The sequence below is a fragment of the Stegostoma tigrinum genome, chromosome 29 (genome assembly GCF_030684315.1).
Source record: "Stegostoma tigrinum isolate sSteTig4 chromosome 29, sSteTig4.hap1, whole genome shotgun sequence".
NCBI lineage: Eukaryota > Metazoa > Chordata > Chondrichthyes > Orectolobiformes > Stegostomatidae > Stegostoma > Stegostoma tigrinum.
This window is the reverse complement of record NC_081382.1, coordinates 23,372,180-23,386,691: the sequence shown is the minus strand read 5'-3', so window position 1 is coordinate 23,386,691 and position 14,512 is coordinate 23,372,180. Positions and strand designations below refer to the sequence as shown.

Sequence of the window (14,512 nt, the reverse complement as noted above, 5' to 3'; positions counted from 1 at the left end):
CCAAATGCTAAATTAAGTAAATATTTCCCATGAAAAGATCAAACCATCTAGAAGTAACAAGATCATTTCCTGTTTTTGAAATCAGACTTTTGGGTTCTTGAATCTAATTTGAAGTGTTCTTGAATTCAGTCACACTTTTCCAAGTCTCAGTTATATTTGAGTTTTCAGACTAGGTATTTTCTTAGGTTTGGCGTCACTGACCACTGCGATGCCTTTTATTCATAAGTGTAAAATGTGCCATTATATGTTTCTTGTGATTTCAAAACATGGAACCTCATACTGAGTACACATTTTGTAAGATCACAATGATTTATTGAGCCAAACCAAGTAAGTAAACAGTTTTTAATGAGATGGGAATTAATTAATTTCTATGCACTGAAAGTATTTCATCATTCTGGAGGGGAAAATAACAGGCTTTTAAATATTGTGCACATTCAGCAACAGATTTGTGGTTTCTGATTATGTCAAGTGAGAAGGAGAAAACATTGGCATGTTTAACCTATCCAGAATCTTGGGAATATGGAGAAACTAAGCATTCAATTAGTTATGCTGCAGACTGCTGGTTACATATTCTCCAGAGCTTCCGCTGTCAGTTCAACCTTAATGGTGTAGCCACTTTTGTGAGGATGGCTACATTCTCATGGAGGGGAATTGAGTGTGTAATGTCATTTCAACTAAATTTGAGATTTGTATATTTATTGTTTATTTCAAAATACATTGTATAATAATACTACATGACCAAATGCTTTTGCTGCTTGATATTCACTTTGGACTGCTCGTGTTTTCCTGTATAGGTACATTTAAAAAGATCATCTTGCTGTACCATTTGCTATTTTAAGATCTGAGTTGTTGAGGGATTACAAGAGCTTATGAGGAAGTTCTGCTGTGAAGAAGAAAACCAGTGGCAAGAGGAAACTGCAGAACATCGGGAGCATCAAACAGGAAAAGGAGGAGAAGGGAAACTGGAACAGCAAGTAGACAATCATGGTATATTCTTGGGTTTTGTCACTTCTGACCTTGTTTCATGTGATAAATTAGCTGACAGCCTAATGGATGCAATCAAAACAGCTTAGTAAAACAAAAATCTATTCAGTAGTTTGATATTAACTACATGGGTACTACAATTCCATGTCTTGATTTATTTCCAAGGTCTTTAAACCACAGAGTTAAGCCTCCAGAGTCTGCAGCATATGAATTATTAATTACAAAGAGGATGTTCATAAATTACATGCTGTAATGAAACTGGCTTTTACATGCTGCTGTAAGATGCCAAATGACCTTGGACTATGCTGCATAGCTAAAATTTTAGGTGCTTGTCATTGTCCTCAGTGCAGCAGAATCATTGCCATGAGTGAATCAGGATACTTTGACAGATGCACCAGCTAGCTTGATTGTTGTTAGGTAAACAGATGCTGCATGTCAGCACCATTTAATCTTTTGCTCAAATTACTTTATTATATCACCTGATTTACATGATTATTTCCTTTTAAGTTTTTTTGGTATATTCTAACTGCTACTAATACTATTAAAAATTACATTAATGTAGATATTACTTTTGATCATGGACTTGTACATTGCTTGTAAATCAGATTTAGTAATAGAAGCAGACATATATTTATGATTAAATTAAATAATTAGTTAGTATAATTTGAATTTATTGTAACCACTAGAGTAATTAAAGGTCAAAGATATCACCCAATCGCTGGTGAGTTTTTAAGAAATTTGTGTACCAGATGCCAACTAATAACAGAATAATGATGAAAGTCGGAAAATACCCCACAAAGGAGAGAAAATTGTTTAGAAGTGTCTACATTAGTGGAAGAACTGGAAAAGAGAAGGCACAAGAGCAGTGGGGAGAGAGTGGCTTGGGAAGGAGATAAGGGCTGAAGTGAAGGTTGGTGTTGGCATTTTAGATGGCATATTTGGGTCTGAAAATACAATTACAATAAAATTACTAATTTCACTTCAAATGTTTTGAGAGTCTGTTAACCTTCACAGAATTTGACACAAATTGTCCTTTGGTCTAAATGACTATAAATCAGCTGTAATCACAATTCTATCAATATTCTCCACAGTACAGCATTGGATATAGTTTGAAGGCACAAGAATCATAGTCTGGTTGATAGTCAAAGGCTGCATTATCTCCAAGGACTCTGTGGGTGTGCTTTAACAAAGTATCAAGTATCTTTCCTAGCTTCTGACGTTACTTACCAATGTACTTTGCGCAACTGTTTGCTAACTGAAATGAAAACAAATTGTGTACATAAAAGGTGGAGCTTAGATTTTCGAATTAACACATTATGATGTCAACAAAGGAAAATGCAGATGCATCAAGAGTCCTGAAATTCTATTTTTGTCTATTTAGAACGACAATACTGTAAGGCTAGAATGAAGAAACACAAAATGGAATGAAAAAAAAACAGAAAAAGCAAAGAAATATGAGACTATTAGAGGGTTGTGCAATGAGCACTGTCTTTGTTAAGATACTCCCAATAATTTCACAGATGACATAGACGGTGGACAAATGGGAATTCAGGAACGCTTTTATTTTAAAGAGGGAATTTCATCTGAGTTCATCAGGTATAGACCTGAGCTGTTCCAGGATCACAGTTATTGAGTTTTGTTTTACAGACTGTTTGCAATCATCTTTTTTGATTTTTAAACCTCCTCTTCTGGCTTTGGCATCTGTTTTCCTCATATCTGCATTTAGTTGTTTCACATCATATTTCGCCCAATATTAGCAGCAAACCATGTTGCGAGGAGTAAAGGTATTTGGCACCCTCTTGAAACATTTCTTTTTCCGCAGTAATGTTGAATCTTTTCCCAGGCAACTTTGGTTAAATCTTTTCACCCTATTTTGCCTGGCTCCCTAATCCTAGATTATTTGTTAATAGCTTCTGAAAGCTTGCAGCATTTGAGTTCCTCACTTGCAAGGACAGTTCTGAAACTGTACATATCAAGCTGATGTCAAATTTGAAACTGTTTAAGGTCTTTCCAAGTTTGTCTTTTCACAGCAGTACCTTTTTTGTTATTGTGTGATGTAATGGCTCCTGCAGCAAGGTCTATCACCTTACTTGACTTGAAGTAAATTACTGTCATATCCTGACATGATGTCCAGGACACATGGAATATCTGTTCATTTAGGATCTATAGCATATAAATTAGCAAAGTGATATTTGAGAGTTTTTTTTATTCACTCAGATGTGGAGACGTCATTTGCTGAACCAGCATTTATTGCCCATCCCCAGTTGTCCTTGAAGGTGGTTGTGAGTTGCCCGCCTTGACCTGCTGCAATGTATGTGGTGTAGATAGATCCGGATAGGTGAATAGTCGTGGTCCTTTCTCCATGGTAGTGGAGTCCAAAACTAAAGGGCAAAAGTTTTAAAGGTGAGAGGAGAAAAATTTATAAAGCCCTAAGGGGCAACGTTTTCACCCAGAGGGTGATGCGTGTATGGAATGAACTACCAGAGGAAATAGTGGAGTCTGGTTTAATTACAGCTTTTTAAAAGGTATCTGGTTGGGTATTTGAATAGGAAAGTTTTAGAGAAATATGGGCCAAATACTGGCAAATGAGACTAGATTAATTTAGGATACCTGATCATAAATGAGTTGAGTCTGTCTCCATGCTATACATTTCTATGACTATATCATCCACAATGCCATTAGGGAAGGAATTGCAGGATTTTAACACAGGGTCACTGAAGGAATGGCAACGTGTTTCCAAGACAGTATAGTGAGTGGCTTGAAGGCAGAGCTTCCAACTGTATTAACTACTCTTGAGTCAGAAGCAAAATTGGACTTTAGATGATGAGGGTGGTTGTGGAGATGATTAGACAAGTATTAATTATCAACCTTTGATCGTAAGCTAATTGTGGATGTCTAACAATGTCAAGATCGGGCAAAACTAAAAGTAATAAAGCAAACTGGTAGCTAGTGTTCGTGTAAAAAAAGAAAAAAAGATCAGTTGGGGGTAAAGTACTGTCAGTTGTCTATTGTAATATACCTCAACGTTTCCATGTCTGAAGATGTTAGAAACAGAGTGCGGGAAATAACAAGAAAAAAATCCTAAGGATGTACTTTATGTATTTGATTACTTCTACTTTAAGATAAGAATGAGTGGACCATTCAGTCCATTCAGTCTGCTTCGTTATTGAACATGATCAGTGTATTCAGTTTCCTATCTTCCGTTGTGACAATCCGCCAGTGTTAGAATAACCACTAATGTTAAGTTAAATGGTGCCTTCGATGTCAAAAGAGCACTCTCAGCACTTCATTGCACGATTCACTATCTTCCTTTTTTAATGACTGTCTGGGGTCAATTATAGCTTATTGTCTTGGTTTATAATGAGCCCAGAGGGCAAGCTATTACACATTGCTATCTGTCATGTTTGAAGACTCTAAGGCCTGGAACTTTGTAAGTTGTTCTGATGAATTGAAATGTTCACTAGGGATCTGTTTTCCTTTAGCACAGCCTCAAAATTAAGTCAGAGCTATCCACCTATGGTTGTAATATTGCAGTGTAAATCTTTTAAACTTAAATAGGGGCAATTATGAGGGATGAAAACTCAATTGTCTAAAGTGAGTTGGCAAGATTAGGTTGAAGGGTAGTTTAATAGATATGCAGTGGCAGACATTTAAAGCAATATTTCAGTATATTGAACATATACATTCTGATAAGTAAGAAGACTTCCAAGAGACACATCCGTTTATCTATGGTTAACTAGAGAGCTTAAAGGTAGCTTCAGACAAAGAAAACACAATTGATGCAAAATAGGGAAATGACAGGTGAGTTTAGCAGGTATTTTAGATCATTCTTCTCTGTAAGAAGATACTAGGAACATCTCAGCAGCAGCTACAATTTGGAAATAGAAGGGAAGAAGGAGCTTAACTTAAAACCATATGCAAAGTGATGCTGAGTAAATTGTTGGTGCTGCAGGCTAACATGCGCAGGTCGTAATGGATTTCATCTAGGATCTTAACAGAAGTAGCAAATGACGAAGCTCCCATAACTCCCAGGATTCAGAAACTCTTCTATTAGATTGAAAGATCTAAGCTCCTTTATTCCAAAAAGGGATGGAGACAGAAAGCAGGAAGCTACAGACCAGGTAACTTAACACCTGTCATGGTGAAAATGTTAGAATATGTTGTTAAAGAAGTTATAGAAGGACATGTAGATATATTTGAAATAATCAGATGAGCCAACAGGTTTTGGAAGGGGAATGCATGTTTAACCAATCTATTGAAGTTCTTTGGAAGAGGTGCCCTTCATGTGGATAGAGGAGAGCTGTTGGATGTATGATACTTAGATTATAAGAAAGCATTTGAAAAAGCACATGTCCAAACGTGTGTAAAATAAAAATTAAAGGTACGGTGATGGCATTTAACCAACCACTATTCTGCACGTTCCTAAGAGGAATCTGAGAATTGGAATAAATGGTCTTGCTCAGGTTGGCAAGATGTAATCAGTTGGTGTACCACAGTGATCGGTGCTGGGACCTCCACTGTTTACAATTTACATAAATATCTTGGAAAAAGAGATGGAAGGTCTGGTCACCAGATCTACCAACAACACACAGATTGGTTGGAAAGAAAGCGAATATAACTCGTATTCTTTTATTGCCATAATTGAGTGGGTGAAGATTTGGCCAAGTGGCATATGATGTAAGAAACTTTGAAGTTGTCCATTTTGGCAGGAATTTTTTTAAAGTTTATTACCTCAATGTTAAGGAGATGAAAAGCTCTGAGATACAGAAGGATCTGGATATCGAAGTGCATGGAGTGCAAAAGGTTAAATTGCAAGTGCAACTAGTAATTCGGAAGGTTGATAGAATGTTCTCACCTCATGCAAGGGGAATTGAATACTAAAGGAGGGTATGCTTCACTTTTACGCAGAGTAGTGGTGAGACTACCTCTGGAGCACTGTAGTCATTTTATTTAAGAAGACATATGACTGCATTGCAAACAGTTCAGGGCAAGTTTTTGAGACTAATACCTTGAATGGATGTGTTGTCTTTTCCAAAAATGTTGGACAAATGTTCGCATTTATCAGCTTGTTTTGAAGACCATAAAGTAACTTCATTGAAACATATACTATCCTGACAGGTTTTGACAGTGAAGATGATCCTCCCCCAAGAGGAAACATCTAGAACTCAGTCACTGTTCAAAAAGAAAGAATTATTCAATTTAAGAAAAAAAGACCAGCTGAGTATGTTTGAGGGTTGAGTGTCTTTGGAACACTCTTCCTGAAAAGGCAGCAGAAAAATAGTAGTAGAGTTACACAGCACAGAAACAGACCCTTCGGTCCAACTTGTCTGCACCGACCAAACATCTTAAATTGATCTAGTCCTGTTTATCAACATTTGGCCCAGATCTCTCTCAATCCTCCTCCTTCATGTACCCATCCAGATGCCATTGAAATGTTGTAATTGTACACACCTCCATCAACTCCTCTCATAGCTCACTCCATATATACACCACCCTCTGTGTGAAAAAGCTGCCCCTTCGGTCCCTTTTTAAATCCTATCCCTGTCCCCTTAAACCTAGTTTTGGATCCCGTAACTGTTGAGGTAAAGACCTTTTGATTATTCAACCTCTCTATGATTTTGTAAATCTCTGTAAGGTCACCCATCAGCTCCCAATGGTCTGAGGGGATGGGGGGTGTGCGTGGTGAGAAAAACTCAGTCTATTTAAACTTTATCATTCAAACCCTCCATTTTTGGCAACGTCCTTGTAAATCTTTTCTGAACGCTTTCATGTTTGACAACATCTTTCCTGTAGCAGGGAGAGCAGAACTGACCACAGTATTCTAAAAGTAGCCTAACCAATGTCCTGTGTAGCTGCAACATGATGCTCCAACTCCTCCACTCACTGTTCTGACCAATGAAGGCAAGCGTGCTGAATACAGTCTTCGCCACCTTTACCTACCTGCAACTCCACTTTGAAGTAACTATGCATCTACACCCCTAGGTCTCTTTGTTTGGCAACCCTCCCCAGGGCCCTGTCATTAACTACAAGTCCTGCCCTGGTTTGCCTTACCAAAATGCAACACACCACATTTATCTAAATGAAATTCCATCTGCCCACGGCCTAGCTGATCAAGGTCCTGTTGTATTCCAAGATAAATTTCACTTTCCACTACACCACCAGTTTTGATATGGCTAGTAAGTTTGCAGCTGATATCTCCTATATTCATATCCGAATCATGTGTATAAATGACGAAAAGCAGTGGGCCCAGTACAGATTACAGTGGCACACTGCTGGTCACAGACCTCCATTCTGGAGAACAACCTTTTACCACCCTCTGTCTCCTACCTTCAAGCCATTTTGTATCTAATTGACTTAAGAAATAAGGCAGAGCAAGTGACTGAGGTGTCAGTCGGGGAGAACTAAGTGGCAAGTGATCATAATTTTATTAGTTTTAAAATAGATATGGAAAAGGATAGACCTGATCAAAAAAAAAATGTTCTAAGTTGAAGTAAGGCCAATTTGATGGTGCTAGGCAGGAGCTTTTGAGAGGCTGTTCACAAGTAAAGTGATGGTTGGAAAGTAGGAGGCGTTCAAAAATGAGATGATGATCATTCAGAGATGATATGTACCAGTTGGTGTGAAGGGCAAAGCTGATAGGTGGGAATGCTGGATGACTAAAGAAATTGAGGTTTTGGTCAAGAAAAAGAAGGAAGCATATGCCCAGTGTAGACAGCAGGGATTGAGTGAATCCCTAGAAGAGAATAAAGGCAATACAAGTATGCTTGAGAGGAAAGTCAGGAGGGCAGAAAGGGGACATGAAATGGTGTGGCTCACTCGTTAACACTGCTGCCTCACAGTGCCAGGGACCCGAGTTTGATTCCAAACTTGGGTGACTGTCTGCTTGGAGTTTACACATTCTCGTATGTGGGTTTCCTTCGGGTGCTCCGATTTCCTTCCACAGTCCAAAGATGTGCAGGTTAAGTGGATTAGCCATGCTAAATTGCCCATAGTGCCTAGGGCTGTGTGGGTTAGGTGAGTTAGCCATGGGAAATGTGGAGTTATAGGATAGGGTGTTGGGTTTGGATGGGATACTCTTCGGAGGAGCACTGTGGATTTGATGGGCCGAATTGCCGCCTTCCATGCTGTAGAGATTCTATGATTTTATGAAATAAAGTTGAGGAGATCCCAAGGAGATTCTACAAGTATATTAAGGGCAAAAGAGTAGCTAGAGAGAATAGATCAATTAGGCCATCCATTTATGGAACCATAAGAGAATTCCATGTACTCAAACCTTGCTAATCAATCTAACATACGGAATCCTGTCACATACTTTTCTGAAGTCCATATAGACAACTTCTATTGCCCTGCCTTCATCAATCATCTTTGACATTTCTTTTTGAAAAGGTGACAATCATATCAATGAGACATGACTTCCCATGTACAAAGCCATGTGGACTATCCCTGATTAGTCCTTGCCTTTCCAAATGCACGTAAATCTTGTCCCTCAGAATCCCCTCAAACTTACCCACCACTGAAGTCAGGCTTCCTTGCCTTTTTAAAAATAATGGCACCCCATTAGCTACCCTCCAGTCTTCTGGCAGCTCACCTGTGTGGCAGTCAACAATACAAACATCTTGCCAAGAGGCCCAGCAATCACTTCCCTAGCTTCCCACAAAGTTCCAGAAAATGCCTGATCAGGTCCTGGAGATTTATTTTCCTTTATGCATTTTAAGACCTGCAACACCTGTTCTTCTGTAAAATGGGCACTTTTCAAGATATCACTTTCTTTCCCAAGTTCCCTAGCTTCTATGTCCTTCTCCACAGTAAATACTGACATTAAATATTCATTTAATATCGCACCCAGAAAATTAATATCTTTAAAGGTGGTCTTGTTAAGCATGAATTAAAAAGCTATCCAGACAGATGAATCTGTGGATTTATGGTTACAATCATCAGACACAATTTCATTAAATGATGGCGTGGGCTTGAGGTGCTGAATATCCTGCTCCTTGCTTGCATGTGATGACCATTTGATTATTTTTCAGGCCATTCTGTAAATTGGTTCATCTTGTTATTTTTGGCAATATGTACAAAGCTCTGCCTCTTTTGGGAGGGATATCACTTAGCAAGCTGCGATCTGCAAAAATGACCCTGAGCTTCCGGGGTCTGCCATTTCAACACTGACCTGCTCAGTTTTCCCAGCAATTTGTAATTTTGTTGTCAATGAGTGCTTTGTTGTATTCTCACGTGGGTTTTTTGGGTCTTAGTACAAGCTGAGATCAGACTTCTCGATGCATGTTGAAACTATGTTTGCTTTACACTACACTGCACATGATGGTAATACTACATGGTAACGTGCTATATATTGTATAGGATCCAACTTAGTAGAATACTGACACTTGATTACTGAGATCGCAGTGACATCTCCGCTTACTCGGAGGTTCATCTGTATATTCATTTAAACTGCATCTCCATGTCGATGTTAATTCAACTTCTGAAAAAACTTCTGAGAGCATTCCTTACAAAATACGTTCCAATTTTCTTGGCTTGGAATTGTAGTAGACAGGTATTGGAAACCTTCACAGAATGTCATCCAGTTTATTTAGATTAATGCTTATGCTGCTGGAGCTGGGGTAAGGCCTCTCAAAATGGAATGTAATTATAATCTGAGCATGGCAATTCCACTCATGGAATGTCTTGGACCTGAACTGGATTTGTTGAACTGTTCCTAGCTTTGGAAGTCATGTGTGGGACGTTGCTTTAAGAGATAATTTAAAGTTGCATAACTGCTCAAAGTGGTCAAAACTGCCACAGTGCAGACACCCTGTGCTGGACAGTTATCACCTATGATGTTCTTTAATCCACAATGTCAACACTTCAAAATGGTGCCTGCTGTCTTTTTATCTTATTTTGGCAGGTTTGCTGTTCAACAGGGCAGCCATCTCTTGGGCTCTTAACATGTGTACAGGATTATGAGAGGCATAGATAGAGTGGATAATCAGAGACTTTTGCCCAGGACGGACATGACTATTACGAGGGTGCATAATTTTAAGGTGATTGGAGGAAGATATAGGGGAGATGTATGAGGTATGTTGCTCACGCAGTATACGAGGTGGGCGTGTGGAATGTGCTGCCGGCACTGGTAATGGAGTCAGATACTTTAGAGACTTTTAAGCGACTCTTGGATAGGCACATGGAGGATAGTTAAATGTAGGGTAGATTGATCTTAGTAGGATAATAGGTTGGCTCAACACCATGGGCTGAAGGCCCTGTACTGTGCTGTCCTGTTCTATGTTCTGTGCACAAATTTGACTTTGTGTGGAACTGCCCCCAGATTGCCTTGTAGCAAGTTCACTCTTGCCCCATGGTTGCTTAATCTTGCCTAATGATTGAGTAGAGTAGGCATATGTGAAGATTCAAAAATATCTTTTCTTAGTTCTGGTATGATTTTAAGTTATAATTTATCAAAAGCAGCTGGTGGTTTTTCTTGTTTCTCTAGGTAAAAGAACTCTGAAAGAGGTCTTCAGCATTGTGGAAGTATTGTTAAGTTAAATGTAAAGATGGTGCTATTTGTTGTTGAGATTAGATCAAGGGATCATGAACATAAAGTAGTCATTACTCCTTGTGTTCTGTTCTCGAAGTTTGGTTCTTGGTGATTATTCAGGAATCCAAGGAGAAATGCCTTTTTTTAGTATGAATAGTTTGAAGCAGCAAGCGGCAGCCAGAACAGGACCGTAACACTAATCTGATCCATGTGCTAGCCATATAGCCAAGTAAGCTGTAAAATTTCGTGATAACAGCTTCTGTTATCTGACCTAGTGGAAGCCTGCAGTGATTGAATGCAAAAAGAGTCATTTAAGGCTTTGAGGCTACTTGAGAGCCTAAATAGTGCAGAGACTGACAGCACATCAGCATTCCTTTGAACTAAATAGCACAAAGCACAATGAAGAAGGTAATCCGATTTTGATATTGATTTGTTGATCTATAATAAATGGAAAATCGATGTTTTACAGTGGTAAAAGGAAATCCACTTGCCTCCGATTGTTCTACAACTGGTCTAGGTTGATGCATGTCTCAGCAGCTGGAGGACAATACTGAGATAACATTTTGTACTCTCTCATTTCATTTACTCTTCTTTTATGTATCGCTTAGCATATTGTCAACTATGTTACCAATAATAAATTTGTCTTTGCAATCGAATATGTGGATTTTGCACCAAGTTAATGAACATGTTTTGGTACTTATGGTTGTAAAACACCAATCAATAACTCTTAATTCAGTCACGTAAGCATTGCCGTGTGACCATGGAGAAACCATGCAGGTGAAATCAGTACGTTGGCTCAGCTATTCTCAATGCATAAGCAACTGTACTAAATGCGTGTGGGAAAGTTTTTGAAATTGCAGGAAATGCGGAACAGCAAAGGAAACTATTTTACACAATGCAGTTTAAAAAAACAATATACTGAGCAGCTTCAACCATGCCACACCTTTTTACTCACTTGGGCTCACCAATTTTTTGTGTGTTTTGTGCTGTATCAATTTGATCTCTTCTGTTTTCTCCTCCATGAAAGAACTGAGGTAAAGAATGAGACCTTGTATGCAGCACAGGCGGGGGAGATCATGTGGCTTGCATGTCTACTGCAAGGATGAAAGGTCTTAAGTGGACAGTGTCTTGCAAATTTCCCCTGTTTGGGGTGATGGCTTAATCATTTGTATTTGGAGGATGAAATGTGTTGAAAGAATGAAGAAGACCATACAGAAGGTAAGCAATCTAACATTACCTACCTGAGTAGGGTCTTCAGCATTCTTCAAGTTAAGTTCTCTGCATGTCACACTCTTAAACTATCCTCTATTATCTGATATGTGATTGAGAATTTATACTCTTCACATGTTCTCCTGAAGTCAAAGGCAACTCTTTGAGTCCACAGTCATTATAGGCAGACTCACTCCCACCCAACTGATAAAAATGTCCTTCTAACAGTCCCATTATATTTAAATATGCATCCTCTGTAAACCCTGTGTTCTGTAAAGCTAAGGTAGGGGTGGTTTATACATTGGCAGTTACAGTAATACCTTGGGTTGCTCTAAAATATCTGTAGGGAGGTGGATAGTTGTCCCATTATATATTAACCAAGTTTATTATCAGATTTTTTTTCTTTTATTGTCTGTATGTTTTTGAATAATGAGTGGAAATTGCATTTTGCTGTTTAGTAAGTGAATTATAATTATCAGAGGTAAAAAATAATGTATCTGAAAGTAGTATTCATACCCATTATGATGTCATTGCAGTTACACGTAGGCCTTGTTCTCTAGGGTACTACATTGGTTGTTATGTGCTTCAAGTAGGGAGAAAGAAACACTCCCTTAACAAGTGGGTGATGAAACCAAGAAAGAATGGAGAGAACAGTACACTTTGCCCCCCTGAAGTTGAAAGCTGTGATCTCCATTTTAATTTTGAGTTTTCTGTCAAGAAAAGTTGCTAGGCTAAAAACAAAAATTTATGTATTCATTTCACACCAGTGCAATGGATAAAGAAGGAATTGGCAGAAAAGAGGCTGTACACATTATCCAATACATGGATTTTAACAATTTTTTTTAAAAAACTACTTTGCCATTTGTTTGTAACTGATTCAATATATAAACTTCACTTTCTCTTTTCATTTGAAGAGACCAATCCGAACATTTGCTAATGATGACCGACATGTTATGGCAAAACATTCCTCGGTGTATCCTTCCCAAGAGGAGCTTGAGGCTGTACAGAATATGGTTTCAACAGTTGAATGTGCACTGAAACATGTATCAGACTATTTGGATGAAACTAATCTGCAGTCCAATAATGCGGATGCCAGTGAAGATGGAGCAACAGATGTGAAGAAAAGTAGCATTTCAGAGAGCAATACAAAGTGAGCTTCTTGCCAATAATGCTGAAGGACGATGCAGTGGTTTCTTAGAGAAGGACTTTTGAAATTGATTTCTCCTTTCACCTTCTGTGAAAGTGTGGTCTGATTTTTCATTAGATTTTAGCTGACATTATTTGTTAGTTGATTCCTAGCACATTGCAGTTGCAAGATGTGTTCAACATTTGGTTAAATAAGTTCTGTAACCCACAGATTTTAATGAAAATGTCTCACTTGCAGAAGTGTGAAATCATTTTAACTTGTGGCAAACAAAATTACATTGTGCCCTTTAATTTAGAACTTTACTTGATATTTTTATAGCCATAGTTTCCAAATTTACCTTCCAGTCCAATTTAGAAATACTAGAAATAAGTAACTGGTCTGGTTCTGGGAAATGGAGCTTTTTTAGAGAGCCTTGATCACTATATTAGCAGGTTTAGAACAATTATGGAAAGCTACGGGGATAAAGAAGCACAACTATGTACTAATTTCAGTTGAAAAAGCGTCTGGCTCAGGTGAGTTCTAAGCTGAAAATTCTGTACCTTAATGCTGCTCACTGAAGCCCACACTTCAACCTCACAGCCCCTCTCCAAAACGGCTGTTCCCACTGGAGCTTGCCTTCCTTTTATATGCTGCCACTAGGAAGGGAAATCTTCTCCCAGAATTCTCCTCAGTCACTTCCCAATACTGCCCTTTGTTGCTGCTCTTCCTCTGTGGAGCCAGGTCCTTTGCGATCCCATTCTAAATTGTAGTAACTAAGCAGACTTCTGGAATCCTATTGAGTCACTCTTCACAGTTGGCCTCTGGTGAAGCTTAATAGAGTTGATGTTATTTATATGGTCTTTGAGAAGGTGCTCAATAAAGACCCACATGATAGCAAAATCGAAGCCCAGGAGATTAAAAAGTATTATCAGCGTGGATATAAAATGGAATATGAGACAGACAGCAGAAAATGGTGGTATGTGTATTTTTTCTGAACTTAAGAGCAAAATACAGTAATGTCCCCAGGGGTTGGTATTGTGGTCATAATTTTGACACTGTAATGATCAGGACTTGGGCTTGAATTCAGACTTTGCAGATGGCAGAAAACTTGGAGGAATACTGATGAGCAAGGAGAATTGCAAGATTTTTCAGAAGGGCATAAAGGTTGGTGGAATAAGCAAATGCACAGCAGATCAAATTTAGTGTAAGTGATACATTTTAGAAAGAACAATGAGTAGAGGCAATCTAAACAAAATAGTAGAATTGTCATGGGGATACAGGAACATTGTTGGGGTTCACAGACGGAAAGCTTTGAATATGGCAAAAATAGCCAGTAGGGCCATTTCAATAAACTTGTATGAAATACTGGATTTTATAGCGTTCGTGCCTCAACAGTATATATAGATGTGTGAATTACAAAAGCAAGGGATTTATGTTAAATCTTTATAAGCAGCTGGTAATGCCTATCTGAAAGAAAGTATTTAACATAACTCATGGCAACATAATTTACAGATGGTGCAGAGGAGGTTTGTTAGAATGGTAACATGTAGAAAGAGCTTCAGTTATGTGAAGAATCTAGGGAATGTTAAGGTAGAGAGTTAAGAGGTGTTCAATACTATTGAAACTATATTGGCAGAAACTTTTACTCACTGTCAGAAAGATTGAAT

At 38.4% G+C, this 14,512-nt stretch overlaps 1 protein-coding gene across 6 annotated transcripts in view; it reads left to right on the top strand.

The window, feature by feature from the left end:
* The window catches only part of strbp (spermatid perinuclear RNA binding protein), a 227,828-nt gene that overhangs the window by 137,529 nt on the left and 75,787 nt on the right, over positions 1–14,512 (top strand). For 5 of the 6 annotated variants that reach the window (XM_048559172.2, XM_059638313.1, XM_059638315.1 and 2 more), the window contains 3 exons: positions 795–987; positions 11,538–11,728; positions 12,634–12,869. In XM_048559172.2, coding sequence (XP_048415129.1) covers positions 11,690–11,728; positions 12,634–12,869 — 275 coding nt within the window. In that variant the 5' untranslated portion in view covers positions 795–987; positions 11,538–11,689. The remainder of the gene's footprint in view (positions 1–794; positions 988–11,537; positions 11,729–12,633; positions 12,870–14,512) is intronic. The other variant, XM_048559174.2, reaches the window with a different exon arrangement.